This window comes from Phytophthora infestans, genomic scaffold, assembly GCF_000142945.1.
Source record: "Phytophthora infestans T30-4 supercont1.8 genomic scaffold, whole genome shotgun sequence".
In the NCBI taxonomy this organism is placed as follows: domain Eukaryota; phylum Oomycota; class Peronosporomycetes; order Peronosporales; family Peronosporaceae; genus Phytophthora; species Phytophthora infestans.
Window position 1 is genome coordinate 2582856 of NW_003303751.1, and position 21912 is coordinate 2604767.

A 21912-nucleotide genomic window follows, 5' to 3' on the forward strand; every position below is an offset into this window, starting at 1 on the left:
AGCCTCCGCGAAGAGCGACTGCTTCGGGAGCGGCACGCGGACGAGTTGTGACAGCTCGAACGGGAACGTGCGCAGCGTCGCGAGCGACATGAGTGAGGACGGTTGTTACGCGCGCAGCGTCGGTTCAAACTCAAGGAAGAACATAGAGGATTCGGCTATCATAGCATTCGACATAGCACTTTTACGACGAGGGTTACATATGTAAGTTATGTGCTCTTTGGTCTCCTTCACTCGAGACCCTATCTTCATTGCGCTCTCATGATCGCCATTGACTTCAACGCCTGCATGGTCTGGTGCAAGACGACACTTTCGATGATGACTTCAGGTTTGAGCTCGACGAGATTCTAGAAACTGAAACTGTTGACGGCGATCTTCGTGTCCGGATTCGCTGGTCGGACGTTCTCAAGCCTCTGGAAAACTTAAGAGCTGAAGACAGGACTCACTATGAGCCCGGACTTGGAAATATTGTGTCGCGACCTACATGAATGATGAAAAACAACGCGATTGGGACGTTTGGGTTGTTTTGCTGTTTACGCCTACAACACGGGACGGCACTCCACTGTTATGTTATCTCCTAATGAACTGATGATGGGACGTCGTCTACGAGGGTCCAACGAGTTATTATAACGAACGAGTGTGGCCGAGTCTGGGGAGCTGACTAAGTATCACGAACGATTATTGGGGGCGATGCGCAGTAGCCACGTGTGTGCTGGGGCAGCACGGGAGCGAGAGCGACGAAGGCAAGCACGGTATTATAACCGCAAAACGAAGAACAAGAGGACATTTCAGCGGGATGATCGAGTGTGGATGTACAGGCCTCCGCGTGGCCCTAAAGCGGCCAAGTTAGTGCACTAATGGATGGGTCCGATGCGCGTGATCGAAGCGGCGGGTTATGATAACTACCTGATTGAGCGGGAGGACGACGAGAACGAGCATGAACGGTTTATTGCTCACGCTTCATTCTCGGTGACCTATTATTATCCTACTTCAGTGCTAGAGACTACGGCAATAGACCTTGAGGCGCAACTCGAATTTGAAGGCTCGTGCGAGCACGACGAAGATGACATGTCGACAAGAGCGACTGTGGGTACAACGACAGCGCCAAAACACGCAGCCTCTTCGACGAGAAGCACAAAACGCAGAGGACGAGCAATGGCGTGTGAAGGAGCAGTGGGTCGACAGAACGAGTGCATGGTGGAACTTCGTCGACGACGACGACGAAACGCAGCAGGACACTACGTCGTGGAATACGAACTGTGTCCAAAACGTCTAGTACGAGGACGAACAGAGCGAGAGCCACGAACAGAGCGACGCTGGGTGTCCGCAAGAGAATACGAAGAGCTCTTTCGTACCAATAGAGTCGTAAAAGACTCTGTGGAAGGGGAAGACGTGTAATAGGATGTCGATAACGACGTCCAGTGATGACGACAAAGAGGACGATGCAAACTGCGGCAGACGCGGACGAGACGGAGCAGTGAATGGACGGCCAGCTGCCGTATCCGTTCAGAGCCTAGGTGAAGAGTCGTACGGTCTGGAAAGATCGCCCGTGTGCGACCCTGACCGCTGGATATAGTAGTACGAGGGCTGATGACAGACCATGATGAGCGGCACGGACTTAGCGTGGAAGACGATAATGGTTGAAGTAGCGGAGCGAGTGAATATCGCAGAGAGCGCGGACGGCGGTCAAGCGCTCACTCTGGAATCTGCAGCGAAGTAGAAGGACTACGATCTTTGTAAGCGGTCGGTGGTGTGGTGGCTCAGACGAGTGCCAAAAGACAAACGAAAGACGAAAGACGAACGAAAGACGAACGAAGAACGAGGAACGAAGGCAGTGACGGACGCGCCATTGTATTAGCTGTTACTGGACGAACAAGACGGCGACGGGTGGAGGCTCACGGCGGCGCGAGCACGAACGACGCCACTACGGGACATTTGTGGGTCTCGGAGTGAGCGAGAGTGTTGGCGTGTGACCTGGTCAGATTGTCAACGGACTACACGGACGGTGGTGGCGACTTGAACGAAGAACGAAGAACGTAGAACGAGTCGGACGGTGAGAACTACGTAGCTAGCGGCTAGTAGAAGTTCGACACAGATTAGTTGTCCATAAATAGGAACGAAGGTTCCGGCTACTTTGCGGTGGCCCGTACGGGTGTTTATAGACGTTCTACATACGGAACTGGACGACGAACAGCGCAGCACTGTGGCCGACGATCCACCGGCAAGCAGGCGTTACGAAGACTTGTGACCAAAGGAGTATTTCCGCATGCAGCGTCGACTGATTCTGCAAAACCTGATACCGAAAACGCTGGAGCATCCGTGGTAATGACAGGAGCGACTCAAGTTGGGTGTTCATTCGTCTTCGTATCTACACGCAGTTCCGCGCATTTTAACGTATTTGATCTCCGTGGTTGTATTTAAGCCTGATCTGGTCGTGATGCTCGTTGCTCCGTTCTGTTGGACTTTTCAAGTCGCGGAATCTACTGCCCACGAGAAGGCAAGAGAGACTGCGTAGCCAGTTTCATTGGGCTCCCTCCATGGCGTCAGCAACGCGCAAATCCATTCATTTTTCAACGTCGTCCATAAATATTAGATGTACGTTGAAGTTATGCTAGCGAAACAGTACGAGTCGCAGCGTCAATTAGTTAAAATGCGGTGGCCCCCGCTCGTACTTTTGGCGCTGCTACTGCGATGTGATGCAACCGATGCGGCTTGTGCTCGTGGTGTGTACAATAGCAAGATCGGCTCAGGACACGGGACCTGCAGCACCCGTAAACTGTGCGAGTGCGACGCTAGACACTATGGCTTTGTCTGCTCGCAGAGCGAGTGAGCATCTACAGATAAGGCAACATAGAACATTACTCATAAACTTTACCGGGTGGAGTGTGCCAGTGATTGTAACGACGCTGGGCGATGTATGTCACTCAAAGGTCTGTCGGCAATGTATGCGGTGGGCACAGAACCTTTGTACGACTCGGCGTGGGATGCAGATATGATGTACGGGTGCAAGTGCAGCAAAGGATACCACGGTTACGATTGCTCATTGAGTACGAATTATTTACTTTGAGAAATGTGAATTCGGTGGATTTGAACTGACACGTTTCTTTTAATTTTTAGAATCTTGTCCACGTGGAGATGACCCGATGACAACAGGTCAAAAGAATGAGGTGCAGATTATGCAGTGTACTGGCACCGGAGGATCGTTTTTCAAGGGCAAAGCGCGGAAATACCCTTCAACACAAAGCTGGAAGACTTTAAGAAGATTCTCACTACGATCAAGACACTTCCTATGGTCAAAGTCACGTTTGGCGGTACAGTAACAACAGTTTGTAGTAGTGGGACGGCAAACTCTATCATGATCGAGTTGATTCAGGACTTCGGACCGTAAGTGCGGCTATACGAATCCTTAAGAACCTTGATATCTGATTCTGGCTACTGTGTGGACTAGGAAATCTCCGATTTAAGTGTTAGGAGCGCTCAAGGGTGTCGTTTATCTTATGGGTGGCAGCGTTTTCGCGACCTCTGCAGGTGGCATTTCAGGCGGACGAATCTCGGTTCAAGGCACTAAGGAATGGGAATTCTGCAACAGCCGAGGAGATTGCAATTTTGGTTGGTGCTGCTTGTTTTTCTCTGGTTAAACTTGAGTATTCTTTACGATATTATTGTGACAATAGAAACGGGTCAATGCAAATGCTATACCAACCCCATGCCTGCCTTTGCCGTAATGCTTTGCGCTCTTGGCTTGCGCCTTTCCGGCAGCAGTCCTGGAGCGTGTCTTCGCACCGCTCTTCGCAGTGCCACGGAGCATGATAACGGTCGATGTTGAGACCTAGGAGAAGAACGCTCAACCGCTGCTCGAGGCTCTAACTGTGAAGTGAGCCCCCGCCGCGCTCGCGCAGCCAAGTCGATGTATTTCGACTTTGAGAATGAAAGTTTGTGACGTACACTTCTTCATTCTGATTGGTCGGTAAGCCGAACCTAAGTGGAGGAAGATGTAATAGGGTGCGTCCTAAGTGTACCCTTAGTTTCATGAAGAGTGACACGTCGCACTTCTGAAGTATGACACGTCATACTTCGGGATATTTGGTACACGGTACCAGAGTCGTCCGAGGCCAGCCATTGGCTGATGACATTGCTTTTATATAGGTGACTTATAGCTTGTAGATTTAACTCATGCTTAGCCTACCTATAAATATACTTCGTTTACAACCTACCTTAAATTGGTGACCTCGTTCCCTTTAGGTAAAAGGGACCTATGAACTGCCGCTCACTGAGAGTTTGTAAGCTCTCAGAAGCCAACTTCCTCTAGCGCAAGGTGCGGTGTGACCCCGTCACAATCGGTGTGTACGCCGTCGCTACTTTCGCAAAACAATTTGTGTTACCACTCTGTTCCATCTAAAATATAACGCAACGAGCGACCGCAGAAAAATACATGATATCATTGGCTATTATTAGGCTAAGAATAGAGATTTGCGATTTTTTAACTTGTGGCTGCCGACGTGTCAGCTGTGCAAATAAGCATGATGTGCTGCCGTCTGATCGCTTGTGTTAAATCGATTTCGACTGAAAATCAGGGACCCATTCTAAGACTATTACGCCGAGCAGCACAAGCACTTTTCCTATGACTACCCCTCCAACCCTCCGACTCAAACATAAGCAACTTAGCGTCAATGACCGTCTAAATATTGTCATTTGGCTGACAAAGCTCCTAAAAGACGACAAAATACCTAGAGGGACCTATACAAAAGCCGCTGCAGCCTTCGGAATAACCAGGCAGCTGGCCTACCAAGTTTGGAGGATGCAAGGTACATCTGAATATCTTTTATTTCATAATGAACGTTTTTCTACACACCTTGTTTTATTTATTTTCACCTTTTGCAAGATCTAAAATTTGCCAGACTGTAAATACATAGATAAAACTGGTCAAAAGCGTTTTTCAGGCACACGGCACAGACAGCAGCTTTTGAAAAACTATTTTCACATCTTGTAAGACCGTAGCAAAAACGATCTCTCCTGAAAACCTCAGCAAATTTTCAACACTGGGAAGCCTACTGCGAAACCAGACGCCCCCCCCCCCGTCAAAACGAATGACGCTCTTTTGCGTTGTACTTCGTTGCTGTTTGACTATGATCTACCAGAAAATACTGTTTTATAGAGCTAAGGCAGGGATTTCCATAGTGAGCTCGTTTAGCTAAATCGCACCATTAGTTTAACTTAAATGTCTGCAACGGAGAAGTGTTAGATTTGAGATGTAACCGAGTAATACCAATTTTGTGATTTGTTTTATTGTTGACAGCTATAGCTTAGAGTGCCTCAAGGCAATACTCAAGACTGAAATGGAGTTGGATGAATGTGTCGAGACACTCCACGTTTTGATATCGACAGCGGCGTTGACATTTGCAGCTAATTTTTACGTTGTAGGATCGCGTCACTACTGAGGTACCAAGGACATTCGATTGTATTTGGCTGGATTAGTTAGCTCGCACACCTCTGCGCTTGTCCGACAAAAGTACGACCTATCCGAGGGAGGTTCTATCGCAAGTGAAACTGCTCAGCTGACATAGGTGGCAACTAACAGGAAATACGAAGTCTGGAAACTAGAAGCAGACGCAAACAGACCTGAAGATGATGCATCGAATGCCAAGCTCCGAATCACGAATCCAGAATTCTATGATGAGTCTACGGAGCAAACAACTCTAATCGGCTCTACGAAGTGAAAAGTTGCGATAGATATTTGCAGAACGCGTTGTGGAGCTGATAAGCTCCCAAGGAACTAAGACGTGTCTCGGAATGGGGGATGCAGCGTAGATTTAACGAATATGCGAATGATGTGCTATTCCGGCCATTGATAATTGTGAGCAGAGTGTGTACGATGCACCGCAGCTTTCCGCTGTGAAAGATTTTGTCGCTGAACTCGACGACTCAGACGACGCTGATGCAGAATCAACAGTGCCAGCTACTCTCGAGACCTGAAAGCGACGGAAATCATGTACAATCGGTGCCAATAACGCGGACGCAAAGCGCAAATCTCCTAATACCGACAAATCGCGAACAAAGTGACCGATGAAGACAAGCGAAGTAGAAATTGGGACACCAGCGACCGATCAACTGCTTGCTGAATCCGGCACAGAATACTCCATCAGCTGACGGATGCGGTATCCGCAGACAGCGACGTCTCGCAAATAGCAGATGCGAGCTAGCCGGTGACCACTGCCAATCAGAAATTAAGCGACAGCACATTGATGAGCAACAATCTGAAGTTGAAAAAGCGCGTGGGCTTACCGAGAAACACAAGGCAAATAATGGAGCGATTCCTGGGAATTTAAAACATCGGAAGCGTCAAACAATCTGTACAAGCTCCGGAGAGGATGACGATCATGCACCGGAGAGCGGAGGTCAAAATGCTGATTTGTCGCTAACACCAGGAATCTTCCTTGCCAGTGCGAGCGTCAAGTGCAAAGGCAGGACCAAAGTCAGGCTAAAGCAAAGACGTGAAGCCAAAAGAATCTGAAAGGCTGAATTGGTTGCTGGAAGCAATTCTTGTGAAGGATTTGGCCCTGGCACGCAAAACTATTTCTCACAGTCTCAACGTCACGAATGCTTTACCAGTTCTTGCTAGCATTGAGGAGGCGGACTTACCTTCCTGGAGTGCTACGTCAATTGTACAGCAGAGCCAGAATGCTCAGCAGAACAAACACCATCGTATTGCAAAAACAAAACTTACTTATAAAGTACATTGCGGGAATCAACACGTACATAAAGGCACGGCCTAGCGAGCGTGATGCTTGCAATATGGGAGTGTCTATCAAAAGGTTGGGCACACCTGCTGAAAGAGATCTGATTACCACGAGAGCTTTTTACAATGAGACACCAAAACTCGACGTTGTTTGCGATCTTTGCTCATGGGTACAAGCGTCCAAACTTTTAGAATACCCTTCCTGCATCGTTTAACAACTGTGCTACTGTGTATTTTAAGGCATTTCTAACGCGATTGAAAACGGTGAACGTGAACAAGGCACTACCCAACAGGTTTAGCAAGGCCGTACGACAAGAGCTGGCGCTCTCTCGATGCTCAGAGTGACCAAATGATGGATGCTTACGGCTCGCAATAAATCATCTGACAGATCAGGATGTGAACAGTGTGGTGTACCGGGATCAGCAAAATCTGTATCCAACTTCCGACCTGCGCCCAACCACCGACTAGCAAAGGGAGCTCCCCGGTGATCCGTGATTTGCTGAACTTTCCTTAGCTTGTGTACCGGCCGCTAGTGTAGGATCTTAGAATGGTTTAGCTCGAAGCAACGAGCATCTGCCGCCCGCTTTATTTTTCAAGCCTAAGCATAGTCGAGACATACGCGCTCGTGGTATATCTGTAGCAACGTGAAGAATGCTCGCCACACCTTATTCTCGCTATACAAAGCGTTGTATACAAATTTACCAAAATCATGGTGCTTTAGGTTTTGCCTGTAAAACGGGAGCTGGTAGCACAAGCACCTCACAACTCACAACAAGATATTGAACCATCGAGCTCCCTCACCCGACCAGAAGCGCAAGACACAAATTCGCTTTGACGACGGGGATGTTATGGCACTTCTCAGAAATAACTGGCTGTCAATCCCTTTCAAGTGGAGCGTGGTGATCGCACGACCGCTTAAATGACGGTGCCGTCCGCTTTGGGGCTCGACGTGGATGCAAGGCGCTACCGGGAGCGCTGTACGCTTCTTCTGTCCGAGGCCAAGGACAATATGGCCAAGGGCGCAGCTGTCAGCGGCATTGAAGAAAAGCTCACTGAACGGGACGACTTGCTCACCAACGTGGTCGAGCTGTTCGAGTACGCAGAGGCTGCCCGAGATGACAATAAGCAGGAAAAGGCGGCCAAGCAGCGCAACGACGAGCATGCCGACGCCTTGCGTGATGAGGCGATGATAGCGATAAGAGGAACAATAAGAAAACACGACACGTTTATTGAGCTACTGGCGCACGTTAAGAGAGGGACGAGTTCCCACGTGCTCTAAAAATAAGAAATATAACAAATGAAGCGAATCGCTTTGCTTTAGAACGCGAGCGCTTAAGCTTAGAGCCGAATTAGCGCATGGCGTTTATTAATCCTTTGAGGGCACTCACGGCTCGCCTGTCTCAGTAGGTCCCAGAAGTGATTTATACACTTCTAGTGTAGGTGGTGTAACACCAAAACCGCGACTAATTTGGTTTGTGTTTACACAAATTCTAAAGTTTACACAAATTCTAGAGTTAGTCAGAAAAGCCGCGACCAAAGTAGTACTTACCAATAGGGAAAAAAGAACCTTAGACAGGACCTTCATATCCACGTACGGCCACAGTCGTGTTATGCCACCAACCCCCCCACTCTACAGCAACCCAGATAACGCTCATTGCGACATTAGCGCTTCCTGGACTCGCCAAAGACGTGACCCTTTGTACCCAGTCTGTAGCGTTGGCCTTTTGGGGTATACAAGGTCCCCAAATAAACGGCCGGCCTCCGAATGCGCAGCCTGGAAGCGCCGCAAGACTTTCCTGTAGCAGGTAGATGTCGTGGCGGGTGTCTGCCACAGGACCGTAAAAGTCGATAAAGATGCCGTCTGGAGTAATTTCTCCCTGGTGCTTCAATGCATGCTCACGTCCGTTGTAGTATTACCGCTGGTCGTGAGCAGGGCGAGCTATAGCATGAACGGTGCCGCCTGAAGCCGATGCATCCCTTAATCAGGCTTCCTGGTGCGGATGTAGCCTCCGCTTAAACCTCGCATCGGGAAGTACTAAAAGTTCCGCACTCGAGCGCAAGCGATCGGCGGACTTAGCGTACATGATGTCCACCATAAACCGGAAAAGAGGCATGGCGCGGTAGGTGACCTGCCGAACATGACGGCGAGATCACCGTACCGGTCTGTATACGCTAGTCTGCCCAACAAAAAATAGAGTCCTTCGACGCCACCAACCCGAACACGGCTTGGCAATTTGTAGTCTTCCTCGAGCTTTAGAGCCTTGTGCAGGCGGTCTATGTCGGCTTTCCAGAACTGGAGGGTTTTAGCCAATCAGGGCCGAACGGGAAATATCTCCGTGCATCCTTATCTACACTACTGGACACAATTGTACGGCCACCTCTTCCAATGGCTATAACTCAGTCAATTTTTATTATTTGACGGTGCGGTTTTCACACATGCTGCAAAACATGCTTCAAAAGTGCAAGGATGCGCTAACACTCGCGGTTTCGCACTTTATAGGGAGGCTCACAAACAAAAAAAGAGCTTTGTCAGGCTGGACACAATTTACGGCCACCATCGGCCCAATACAAAAAAACCTTTGTAAAATAAAACATGTGTCATTTTGGCTGACTAGAAATTTGTAAGGGCTGAGTTTCTGTGGGCGATTAAATGGACACTATGGATCGAAAGCTCAAAGTAGTTGCATGGGGGTGTACAAAATAGTATTATATGTAACGTGTTGCACTCGCACCTTTGCTTGATCGATATTGATGGAGAATTTTTAGCTACAGTCTTACCCCCCATATAAGGCATACGTGTTCTACATTATTTGCGGGATTCGCTCGACATCTAGCTTAAACCTCAATTTAACCACCTACCTAATTAGAACCCATGTGACTGAAACCTACTTAAAACACAAGGCTGTACCAGCCAATGAATACTCTTGACAGCTTTTAACCAACCACCCTTCTGAACAAACGTGTCGGTGCTGCTGTTACGTGGCTTTATTCTCTTATTTTATACTTTGAGGCCTCCTATGGGTGGCTAGCCAGGTTCAAGCGTCGTAGAAACCTCGTCTCACGTCGTCAGACAACTTCAAGATCACTTCCCGCGAATGCACCACCAATTTGCCGCGATTTCATTCAACAGGCTCAGCATCTCATCGAAAAGCACAGTATTCAGAGCAAGAATATCATTAATATGGACCAGGTTCCGCGATACTTCGAGACGGAGCCAAAGTCAACAATAACGAGTCGAAACTCCCGTGAGGTTCTGCTTCGAAAAGGAGGGTCAAGTCATCGTCGCTTGACGGCCACCGTTACGATCATTGGAGATGAAAAGATGTTGACTCCTCATCTTCTCTTTTCAAAGCTAAAAAAACAAACCTACATGTCCTCCTGGTGTTATGGTCGACGTTAGAATGTGGAGTGCCGATATTTTCTTGCAACATGCCCGCAAGGTGGTGTGCGACCGAAGAGAGACGCAGCTTTACCGCGATCCCGTGCTATATCTCATCAACTCTTACGCGTGCCACGTGAAGTTCGCTGATTCCAAAAAACTTGAAGCGTATAACGTTTTTGTACTTATCGTACCACCGAATCTGACGAATCTTCTACAACCGCTCGACGTGGCAGTCAACCGTAGCTACCAAGCGTACTACAGAGGTCGGTATGATACCTATCTAGGGCAGGCGTTGGTGGACCCAATGCTCCAGACGAAGGCCGGCAACCCGAAGGTCCCTTGATATAACATGGTGGTGCAGTGGACGCTGGACTGGATTGCTACAGGAGATGCTTCTAGCATCGTGAGAGCGTTCGCGCTGTGTGGCCTTGTTCGTAAAGAAGACTTCAACGTGAAGGCACTCCATCCACCTCTGCGTGATTTACTTGCTGCAGATGTAGACATGGATCGTTGGAACCAGCAGTACAGCGACCTTGTTGCCGCTGACGACAGGGAGCAACTGGATATAGCAACACCAACCTGGTATTTGCCGGACGACAGCACGTCCAGCTTATTCTGCTGCCTTTTACACGGCATTCAGACACATATTTTGGACTACACAGCGCAACTCACGATATACATGGAGACACTAAAAGATCTCGAACGTCTTTTTGATGACCGCTACTTGGATAGAATTCGAAACGGGACGGAGGATCCAGGGGAACTGGAGCTTTACGCTGCTGCACATATGCACAACTGGGACATCGAGGTAAGTACTGTTGACAAGGACAATAAGCTGGTGTACAAATTCTCGTACACTGTTAAAAATTCTTTGAAAACGCTGTGCTTTGTTCGCTCCGGATCATATTTCGCAGTGAAAGTAGATGGATATATAATATAATACACGTGATTACATGTAATGCATTTGTGCATAGCGATTCTTATAAAAAGAAGAAAAAAACAATAATAGAATTTATAATATTAACAAGCAAAACCTCCGTATAAAACGTAGCCACAACAGAAAGAAAAGACCCGTTACCAATCACAACATCATGTGAGCTGCACGCAGGCGGGTTTGAGCCCACGCTGATCGCGTAGGAGGGCCAGCCCTAAACAACCAAGCCAGATTCCAGGACCCACAAACTTGCTTCTCCAAAGTCAAACAAATTGTTCGCTGTACAACACATAGGCTTTCTAAACGAATATAACACACAAGCAGTGTTGTATTCATTTACAGCACATATGCCTTATATGCGGGGTAAGACGGTAGTGTCGAAAAACCCATTTGCATTTTTTTACTATAGCAGATCAAATGGAGAACACCGTGTAGTCGTCGCGATCTTACGTTTAAAAACTCTCCATCAATATCGATCAAGCAAAGGTGGGAGTGCAACACGTTACATATAATACTATTGTGTACACCCCCATGCAACTAGTTTGAGCTTTCGATCCATAGTGTCCATTTAATCGCCCACAGAAACTCAGCCCTTACAAATTTCTAGTCAGCCAAAATGACACATGTTTTATTTTACAAAGGTTTTTTTGTATTGGGCCGATGGTGGCCGTAAATTGTGTCCAGCCTGACAAAGCTCGTTTTTGTTTGTGAGCCTCCCTATAAAGTGCAAAACCGCGAGCGTTAGCACATCCTTGCTATTTTAAAGTATGTTTTGCAACTTGTGTGAAAACCGCACCGTCAAATAATAAAAATTGACTGAGTTATGGGCATTGGAAGAGGTGGCCGTACAATTGTGTCCAGGAGTGTAGTCATCGCATTCAGTCGTACGAACTGTCTTTCTATCTGTGCATTTTGCCATCGGATGGCTCCTACGCAACGGTATCTCCCTACGAGACGGACGGCGTCTTTCGATCGAAACCCTAGGTCGGAAGGTATTGGACAAAGTAGCTGCGAAATACTTGAGGTATACAATTTTGTATCTCTATAGATAAATCCTATAGTAAAATACCTCTAGCAACCAATTCTTTTCGCCAACTCACCAGTCTCTGATCGACAGCGAGCACTCGCAGCCCCCCCCCGTAGAGATTGTTTCGAAGCGTCTAAATGGACGAGTACACGCGTGATGATAATGCGAATTCTCAAGAAATTCATCAAGTGGTGACAGACATTATCACAGACCACGCCGCTGCGCGCCCTTCCAACACCGTTAAGCAGTACGCTCCAAAACAAGCCGAGTTTAAAACGTGGTGTGCAGGTAAAAAGTATTTGGATGGCTGTATTGTCACTGAAGGGAAACTAGTTACGTTTTTGAAGACGCACGTCCTCGTGGTAACAAGCGCCAGAAAACCAAAGCTGGTGATGCTAAAGCTCTCAGTTTAGCTGGCGTTGAAGCTTATGCCAAAGCTGTGATAGGTCTGTACAAGTTGCAGCAGGCTCTACTTCTAAATAGCCATCCACATCCACGTGGGAAGACCTATCACGATCTTTTCGACACGCTGAAGCGGTCGGAAACTGAGCGCAAGCGAAAAAACTACGCAGATCGAGCGCTGGGTACCGTTCTTGATGGATATAATGTCGAAGACATGGTTCAACTCACTGACTATTGGTTGTCTCAAAACGACGGTGTTTCTTTGCGTGATCGTGTGGATTTCTTTTTGGGGCATGCACTTCTTGCACGGGGCGAGAGTCGCCGTTTTATTGAATTCCCTGACATGTTGACACTGGAGCTACCGGATGAAGGCTCGCAAACGTGCACGCCACTTGTGATCATCATGAATCGAGGCAAAACTAATCAGCATGGCCGCATCGAGTACGGGGCAGCCATGCGATGTAAGAACGTGAATGTGTGCCCATTGAATGCTGTAGCGCTCCATCTTTTTTGGCGCTGGCAAATTGATTGTGAGCCATTTCCCGATTTTACATGCCGCGAAAGGTGGTACGATATCCACCTCATTAATGGTGGTGACAGAACGAAGGAGATTTCGTACAACACCCAGTTAAATCGTATCAAGCGAGCTTTCGCAGCGTGCGGGATCGATTCAACCGTTTGAACACATGCTAATCGAGGATCGGGGGCGAAATTGGCGGAAACATTTGGTGCTAGTGAAGAACAAATTCGGCGTCTTGGGAGGTGGAATGCAGCGCGGATGGAAGGATGCTATCTTACATCCCTACCTAAAAAGGCTATGCGAGCCCGGGCTGGATATCCGACAAAGGGTGGCGGCTACTGGCTGCAGCGAGGTTCTGCTACTCCAAGCTCTGAGCTACAACAATTGGTTTACCCTGAGGTTGAGGCTGCAGTTAAACAACTGGCTCAAAGCTCGACGCGTGAAATTGCTGGAGCTGCCTTCATTCAAATGCTCCGTCACATGCGAGTGGTCTTTCTCCAAGACTCTGTGGTGCTGCGGCGGCAGTATCCCAATCATCAATTGTGGAAGCACAGTTTGTTTTCCATTGCAGAGTACGCATCCTTTGATCAGGAACTCTATTCGTTGATACCAGCGATTACACAGCCGGAAACAAAATCGCTTGCAGTTGTAGTGCCTCAAATTGCGGACGTGCTGAAGAACGGAATGAAATCTCTACACGGCAAGCTGGATGCGCTAGCAGCGGGGATAGATACACTTAAAGCTCTCTCAAATAAACGGCTTGTACTCAGCTGGGAAGACAGCACCTCAGGTCATGATCCGCTGCAGTCAGCGGTAACGCAGCCGCCCTTTACATCATGTGCAATTCCGCGGTCACTTCAACCTCGTAATCCAAAGCTGAGCAGATCAATCTCGACGGTTGTGGACTTGTGGAAAGAGTACTCTGTGAGGCTTGCAGGAAACATGTCAATTTCGGAGGTAAATGAGAAGCTCGGGTCTAAATGGCGGAAAGACCCGACAGAAGCTCGCTTCTATCTCCGGCGCAAAAAATACTATGATGCCATCGCAAAGACAGCTACTACGCATAACATTTCTCCAAACGAGGCGGCGGAAAAACTTGAGTTGGCGCGGAAGGGTGACAATTTGTCCCTTAATGCATTCAGCAAGAGGCTAGATACCTACACAAGTCAGTTGTAATGGTACGTGACTTAGACATCGACTGTTCAATCTGTTCTGAACACAAATAAAAAAGATTGACCGGTCAGTTTAATGTGAAAATGGTGCTGTTGATAATAAACTGACTGATCAATTTATTTAGAGCGTGCGTAAAACAACAGATCAGTCTGTTTTGAGCTGATTGACCCGTCAGTCTATTCTAGTAACCGATATATTCAGAATAGACTGACGGGTCAGACTATTCTGAAAAGTCTGAAAGGTCAGTCTATTCTGCTAATCAATATAGTCAGAATAGACTGACCAGTGATTAATTTCGCGTATATTGTTGAATGGCTACAGAACGGAGTGCTGATGAAATAACCCGGCAAGCTAATTGGATGTCGCACACGTACGTGATCCTTCCGGTTGTGATGGGCGACCACTGGAGCTTTGTGGTAGTTGAGCGCCCCCTTTCCAGCGAAAGCACCGTCATATACCACGTGAATTCATTGCGGGGTGGTCATGAACCAGACTATATTTTTGCTGTGATCGAATGGTTTCTAGTTAAGGCCATAGCATCTGATACCAGCGGCACTACTGCAACAACCACATACAACTACGTCACGAAGCCTCGTCAGGCTAACGCTGTCGACTGTGCAGTGTACGCACTTCACTACATGCATGCCGCAATGAAGTTTATTATCAAGCATCGTCCAGAGTTGCTTCTCGAGCACATGCCGTCGCTGACGACGAGCACATTCAACGTAAAGAAGGCTTCGGCTTCGCGAGCCAAAATCCTCTCGATACTAACGAGCTTGCAAGCGCAATAATCATCACGAAGTGAATGTTGTAGTTTTTATGCTTTAATACATGTTCTTGCGTTACATTCTTTCCAGCACGCAGCTGTTAGAATGGAATGCACGACACTGTCAAGAAGATATAGCCGTGTCGTGACCTCTCAGTCCGTATATAAGTGGGGTCGCGGGCGTCTACGATTTTTGTATCAGACGCGGTCAGACACTCCCCGTGAGATACCCCCTCGGTATCTCCCTACGAGACGGACGGCGTCTTTCGATCGAAACCATAGGTCTGAAGGTATTGGACAAAGTAGCTGCGAAATACTTGAGGTATACAATTTTGTATCTCTATAGATAAATCCTATAGTAAAATACCTCTAGCAACCAATTCTTTTCGCCAACTCACCAGTCTCTGATCGACAGCGAGCACTCGCAGCCCCCCCCCGTAGAGATTGTTTCGAAGCGTCTAAATGGACGAGTACACGCGTGATGATAATGCGAATTCTCAAGAAATTCATCAAGTGGTGACAGACATTATCACAGACCACGCCGCTGCGCGCCCTTCCAACACCGTTAAGCAGTACGCTCCAAAACAAGCCGAGTTTAAAACGTGGTGTGCAGGTAAAAAGTATTTGGATGGCTGTATTGTCACTGAAGGGAAACTAGTTACGTTTTTGAAGACGCACGTCCTCGTGGTAACAAGCGCCAGAAAACCAAAGCTGGTGATGCTAAAGCTCTCAGTTTAGCTGGCGTTGAAGCTTATGCCAAAGCTGTGATAGGTCTGTACAAGTTGCAGCAGGCTCTACTTCTAAATAGCCATCCACATCCACGTGGGAAGACCTATCACGATCTTTTCGACACGCTGAAGCGGTCGGAAACTGAGCGCAAGCGAAAAAACTACGCAGATCGAGCGCTGGGTACCGTTCTTGATGGATATAATGTCGAAGACATGGTTCAACTCACTGACTATTGGTTGTCTCAAAACGACGGTGTTTCTTTGCGTGATCGTGTGGATTTCTTTTTGGGGCATGCACTTCTTGCACGGGGCGAGAGTCGCCGTTTTATTGAATTCCCTGACATGTTGACACTGGAGCTACCGGATGAAGGCTCGCAAACGTGCACGCCACTTGTGATCATCATGAATCGAGGCAAAACTAATCAGCATGGCCGCATCGAGTACGGGGCAGCCATGCGATGTAAGAACGTGAATGTGTGCCCATTGAATGCTGTAGCGCTCCATCTTTTTTGGCGCTGGCAAATTGATTGTGAGCCATTTCCCGATTTTACATGCCGCGAAAGGTGGTACGATATCCACCTCATTAATGGTGGTGACAGAACGAAGGAGATTTCGTACAACACCCAGTTAAATCGTATCAAGCGAGCTTTCGCAGCGTGCGGGATCGATTCAACCGTTTGAACACATGCTAATCGAGGATCGGGGGCGAAATTGGCGGAAACATTTGGTGCTAGTGAAGAACAAATTCGGCGTCTTGGGAGGTGGAATGCAGCGCGGATGGAAGGATGCTATCTTACATCCCTACCTAAAAAGGCTATGCGAGCCCGGGCTGGATATCCGACAAAGGGTGGCGGCTACTGGCTGCAGCGAGGTTCTGCTACTCCAAGCTCTGAGCTACAACAATTGGTTTACCCTGAGGTTGAGGCTGCAGTTAAACAACTGGCTCAAAGCTCGACGCGTGAAATTGCTGGAGCTGCCTTCATTCAAATGCTCCGTCACATGCGAGTTATCTTTCTCCAAGACTCTGTGGTGCTGCGGCGGCAGTATCCCAATCATCAATTGTGGAAGCACAGTTTGTTTTCCATTGCAGAGTACGCATCCTTTGATCAGGAACTCTATTCGTTGATACCAGCGATTACACAGTCGGAAACAAAATCGCTTGCAGTTGTAGTGCCTCAAATTGCGGACGTGCTGAAGAACGGAATGAAATCTCTACACGGCAAGCTGGATGCGCTAGCAGCGGGGATAGATACACTAAAAGCTCTCTCAAAAAAACGGCTTGTACTCAGCTGGGAAGACAGCACCTCAGGTCATGATCCGCTGCAGTCAGCGGTAACGCAGCCGCCCTTTACATCATGTGCAATTCCGCGGTCACTTCAACCTCGTAATCCAAAGCTGAGCAGATCAATCTCGACGGTTGTGGACTTGTGGAAAGAGTACTCTGTGAGGCTTGCAGGAAACATGTCAATTTCGGAGGTAAATGAGAAGCTCGGGTCTAAATGGCGGAAAGACCCGACAGAAGCTCGCTTCTATCTCCGGCGCAAAAAATACTATGATGCCATCGCAAAGACAGCTACTACGCATAACATTTCTCCAAACGAGGCGGCGGAAAAACTTGAGTTGGCGCGGAAGGGTGACAATTTGTCCCTTAATGCATTCAGCAAGAGGCTAGATACCTACACAAGTCAGTTGTAATGGTACGTGACTTAGACATCGACTGTTCAATCTGTTCTGAACACAAATAAAAAAGATTGACCGGTCAGTTTAATGTGAAAATGGTGCTGTTGATAATAAACTGACTGATCAATTCATTTAGAGCGTGCGTAAAACAACAGATCAGTCTGTTTTGAACTGATTGACCCGTCAGTCTATTCTAGTAACCGATATATTCAGAATAGACTGACGGGTCAGACTATTCTGAAAAGTCTGAAAGGTCAGTCTATTCTGCTAATCAATATAGTCAGAATAGACTGACCAGTGATTAATTTCGCGTATATTGTTGAATGGCTACAGAACGGAGTGCTGATGAAATAACCCGGCAAGCTAATTGGATTTCGCACACGTACGTGATCCTTCCGGTTGTGATGGGCGACCACTGGAGCTTTGTGGTAGTTGAGCGCCCCCTTTACAGCGAAAGCACCGTCATATACCACGTGAATTCATTGCGGGGTGGTCATGAACCAGACTATATTTTTGCTGTGATCGAATGGTTTCTAGTTAAGGCCATAGCATCTGATACCAGCGGCACTACTGCAACAACCACATACAACTACGTCACGAAGCCTCGTCAGGCTAACGCTGTCGACTGTGCAGTGTACGCACTTCACTACATGCATGCCGCAATGAAGTTTATTATCAAGCATCGTCCAGAGTCGCTTCTCGAGCACATGCCGTCGCTGACGACGAGCACATTCAACGTAAAGAAGGCTTCGGCTTCGCGAGCCAAAATCCTCTCGATACTAACGAGCTTGCAAGCGCAATAATCATCACGAAGTGAATGTTGTAGTTTTTATGCTTTAATACATGTTCTTGCGTTACATTCTTTCCAGCACGCAGCTGTTAGAATGGAATGCACGACACTGTCAAGAAGATATAGCCGTGTCGTGACCTCTCAGTCCGTATATAAGTGGGGTCGCGGGCGTCTACGATTTTTGTATCAGACGCGGTCAGACACTCCCCGTGAGATACCCCCTCGATATCTATCAAGTTGATCTAAAGATTTGCAGCTTCATAAATAGCTTGAGTTCAATAAGGGCGATCTGTGAATAAGCTTGGGGGTTCTGTGATTAGCGTCTCCATGTAAGCTCTGTAGCGAGCAATACACGTTGTCGTTAGTGGAAGTTTAAGCCTGTCTTGATGCTGTAAACTATCACAACTATCCGATTAGATTAGCGACTTGTATCCTATTACGGTACGCTAATTTAGCGTACCGTCATATAATACAAGTAGTACTTTACGTATCGAGCACAGCAAGCTGCGAAGAAATATCGCTCATTTGTGTTTTTCTCTCGGATCTGGCACGTTCACTTCACCCTTCTCAAGCTCAAGATCAAATCTACTGCCTGTTGCTCACATAAAGCATTTGGTGACAATGAAATTCATTCAAGTTGGATTGTTCCTCGGTTTGGTAGCTACACTCGTGAGCAGCTTATCCTTCTCCGAGCTTTCGACTGATCTTACACCCGACGAAGAGACTCGTATCTATGGTGGAACGAATGCGAAAATCGATAAGTACATGTACGTAGCGAGTGTGCGTGCCGAAGGTCCTGAACGCGACACGTTTTGTGGTGGTACGCTGATTGCACCTCAGTACGTTCTCACGGCTGGCCATCGCTTGGAGTGGTATATGCACGACGTGTTTGTCTCCTTCGGATCGAATAAAAGGTCAGGAAAGGGGCCCTAAAAACGCCGAACAGATTCACGTAATTGAGGCTTTTCGTCACCCTCAGTACAAGCTGTACTACAACCTATCTGCCGCTACAGATGACATAGCAGTGCTAAAGTTGGAGACACCATCTAAATTCCAACCTGCGCCTTTGACATCTGCTGATGGATCTAACAACGAACCCGGATCCATCGCCACAACGCTTGGGTGGGGATTTCTGATTGACAAAACCAATTCCTCTACTTTGCAAGCTGTGGACGTCGAAATTGTCACGAACAGAAAGTGTTCCGACTCATTCAAGACATACAACTACAGTCAGGTTATAGATGACTCAGTGATATGTGCGGGCAATGGGGACGGGAAGGACTCGTGCAACGGTGACTCGGGCGGTCCTCTTCTCGTCGATAGAGTACTCGTTGGAGTCGTAAGCTCTGGATATGAAGAATGCGGTATTATACCAGGGGTATATGCGCGTGTGACGAATGCACTGGATTTCATTAAGGATATCCTGCGTGGTGGATCAACCGGTAACGTAACGGAGCGATTGACGGCTGGAACGAGCCCTGCGTTTGGTTCCATCGCGAATCAAGATGGGCCGGCAAATTACGTGGACTTACTCGTGGCGGTGGGGGGCCGCTCGAGATGGAGTGTACATTTATCTGGTTAGCGGGGCAGAGTTGGCCGCAAAAAAAAGTAAGTAGAGTTACTGATAGAGACATTGCTGAACTGTTCAAAATAACCGATTATCAGACATGATGAAGGAAGAAGAATCACGACACGAAACAAGCGTATTGCCCCAAAACAATGCTGATTACAGCCCACCTCCTTATTTTTTGTTGGTTTTGTATTGGATATGAAACATGTTTTTGCCCCGTCGAGTGCCTTGAAACTAACACAAACAGTATACTACAATCTGGAGCTCAATCATCGCCAGACCGAAGAAAATCGTGCTGGAATTGCAAGCGGGTAGTTGCTGGCTCCACACTTTTGCAGATCTACAAGGATGGTCGTGGAGTATAGATTCTATAGTAAAGCGCGGGCTGGTGGTTTGTTAAGTTGAGTTGAAGCAACGAATTTACTACTTGTAGTTGAAGGTTCTATTCTTGCTTTCACTATGTGCTGCTGCAACCTGTAATTTTTGTCAACAAAATCTGGTTCACAATGTTGCCACCGTTCGAGAGCGAGGAAGTGATGAGTCTGGCGCGGGCGTGGATCGCAGTGGCATCAGGCCCTCCAGCTGAGCAGAGCGTCGAGTTGTTCTGGAAGCAAGTTGGGTCTGAGTATGTAATATGCCGCCAACGTTTGGACGTCGGACGGTTGATGAGCTGCAGAGACAATGGCAATCCATGCGTCCCCAATATGGTGGCCTTCGTCACGCTCTTCAGTCAGAAATACAAGAGATCAACGGATGCTTCGCTTTCTCTGGCTTTCGAGTGGGCTGTCAAGACCTTCCGAGTAGCTACGAAGAGAGAGTTTGAGTATGTAGCGGTAGCGTGGCTACTTGTCAACTAGGCAACATACTGAAAGGATCTCAAGCCAAAACTTATGCATCAATTTGCCTCGATGCACGAGGAAGAAGAACTGAGCGAAGAACAAGATGAAGGGGGCCGACCTCCTGTTCCACAATCTCCGAAGACGCCAACGTCTCCCGTTTGTGGAAATACGCGATCAAGGAGCGAGGGCGACGAAGATGAGAGGCGCATGCGACAGAGGATCGAGTACGCAAACCCCTACGTCGAATTGGATTTGGCAAGCGAAGGCTCAACGCCACAGAAGGCAAGTGTAGTACAAGCTGGATCAGAGGGGCGTGACGACGACGACACTGGTATGGCACGAGTGCTGGAGCGTCGACTGGAGCTGGATATCATGACACAGAGTGAGGTTGGACTGTCGGTTGAAGCAAAGGAGTATCTCCGCCTGCAGCGTCGATTGATCCTGCAAAACCTGATACCGAAAACGCTGGATCAACCGTGGTAATGACAGGAGCGACTCAAGTTGGGTGTTCATTCGTCTTCGTATCTACACGCAGCTCCGCGCATTTTAACGTATTTCATTTCCGTGGTTGTATTTTAAGCCTGATCTGGAGCCTGTTTCATTGGGCTCCCTCCATGGCCGCAATTCCATTCATTATTCAACGTCGTCCATAAATAACGGATGCGCCCGAATAAAAGGCCCCTACCGAATAGTGTCCTTTGGTGTGCTATTGTAGGCGACATTGAACATTGGGCCAGAAATTGTAACCCATACTATACAGACTGTAAAAAGTCTAATAATTGTCTGTTTGATATAAATAAAAGTGCTATATATAACATGCCTGCACTATTAAATACAAGCCTCTCCCGAATAGAGTCCAAGGACTCGTCCATATAAAAGCTACCAAAATTTGCTATTACAAACTTGCTGACTATCCATTCTACAGAAAGAAACACTTTTCCGTCATTTCCAATAATGCCTCATCAAAGGCAGTCGGTTAGCAGTGAGCGTAAGCAAGAGGTGATCAAGTGGATTCAATATGTCGTGTTAAGGACCTACTGTACATATAAAATGCTTGGAAAGAGTCGGACCGAGTCGAATGCACTCGCTTTGGTAGCCCACGTATGCCAAGTGTTGACACCGTTTGCGATTGAGGCCTCCGCGCGTGGCGAGACACGGATGAGGCAACAATCATGCGGAGCGCTGAAATAGCAGGCTTCTCGAGATACCCCTCGTCGTGGTTTATATCCAAGCACGATGTGAATGGCGCTAAATTTCGTGAAAAGTGGTCGAAGGAACCGCATATGGACGAAGACATCGATCTGTTAAATCCTTTAGAGTTAGATGATGCGTTTAGACGATATTAAACCTGGTACACGATCATATCAG

The 21912-nt window shown here is 47.7% G+C and overlaps 2 protein-coding genes across 2 annotated transcripts; both read left to right on the forward strand.

Annotated features, from left to right (window-relative positions):
* Positions 1-8845: 8845 nt before the first annotated feature.
* On the forward strand, positions 8846-11244 carry PITG_06527 (uncharacterized protein; the record flags this gene model as incomplete). Its single annotated transcript, XM_002998580.1, has 6 exons — positions 8846-8853; positions 9234-9314; positions 9767-9978; positions 10359-10382; positions 10502-10923; positions 11176-11244. The coding sequence occupies 6 exons, from the start codon at positions 8846-8848 to the stop codon at positions 11242-11244; spliced, it is 816 nt and encodes a 271-aa protein (XP_002998626.1).
* An 8967-nt stretch (positions 11245-20211) lies between these two features.
* On the forward strand, positions 20212-21027 carry PITG_06528 (uncharacterized protein; the record flags this gene model as incomplete). Its single annotated transcript, XM_002998581.1, has 2 exons — positions 20212-20538; positions 20587-21027. 2 exons carry the CDS (start codon positions 20212-20214, stop codon positions 21025-21027), a joined length of 768 nt encoding a protein of 255 aa, XP_002998627.1.
* Between the last annotated feature and the right edge of the window lie 885 nt (positions 21028-21912).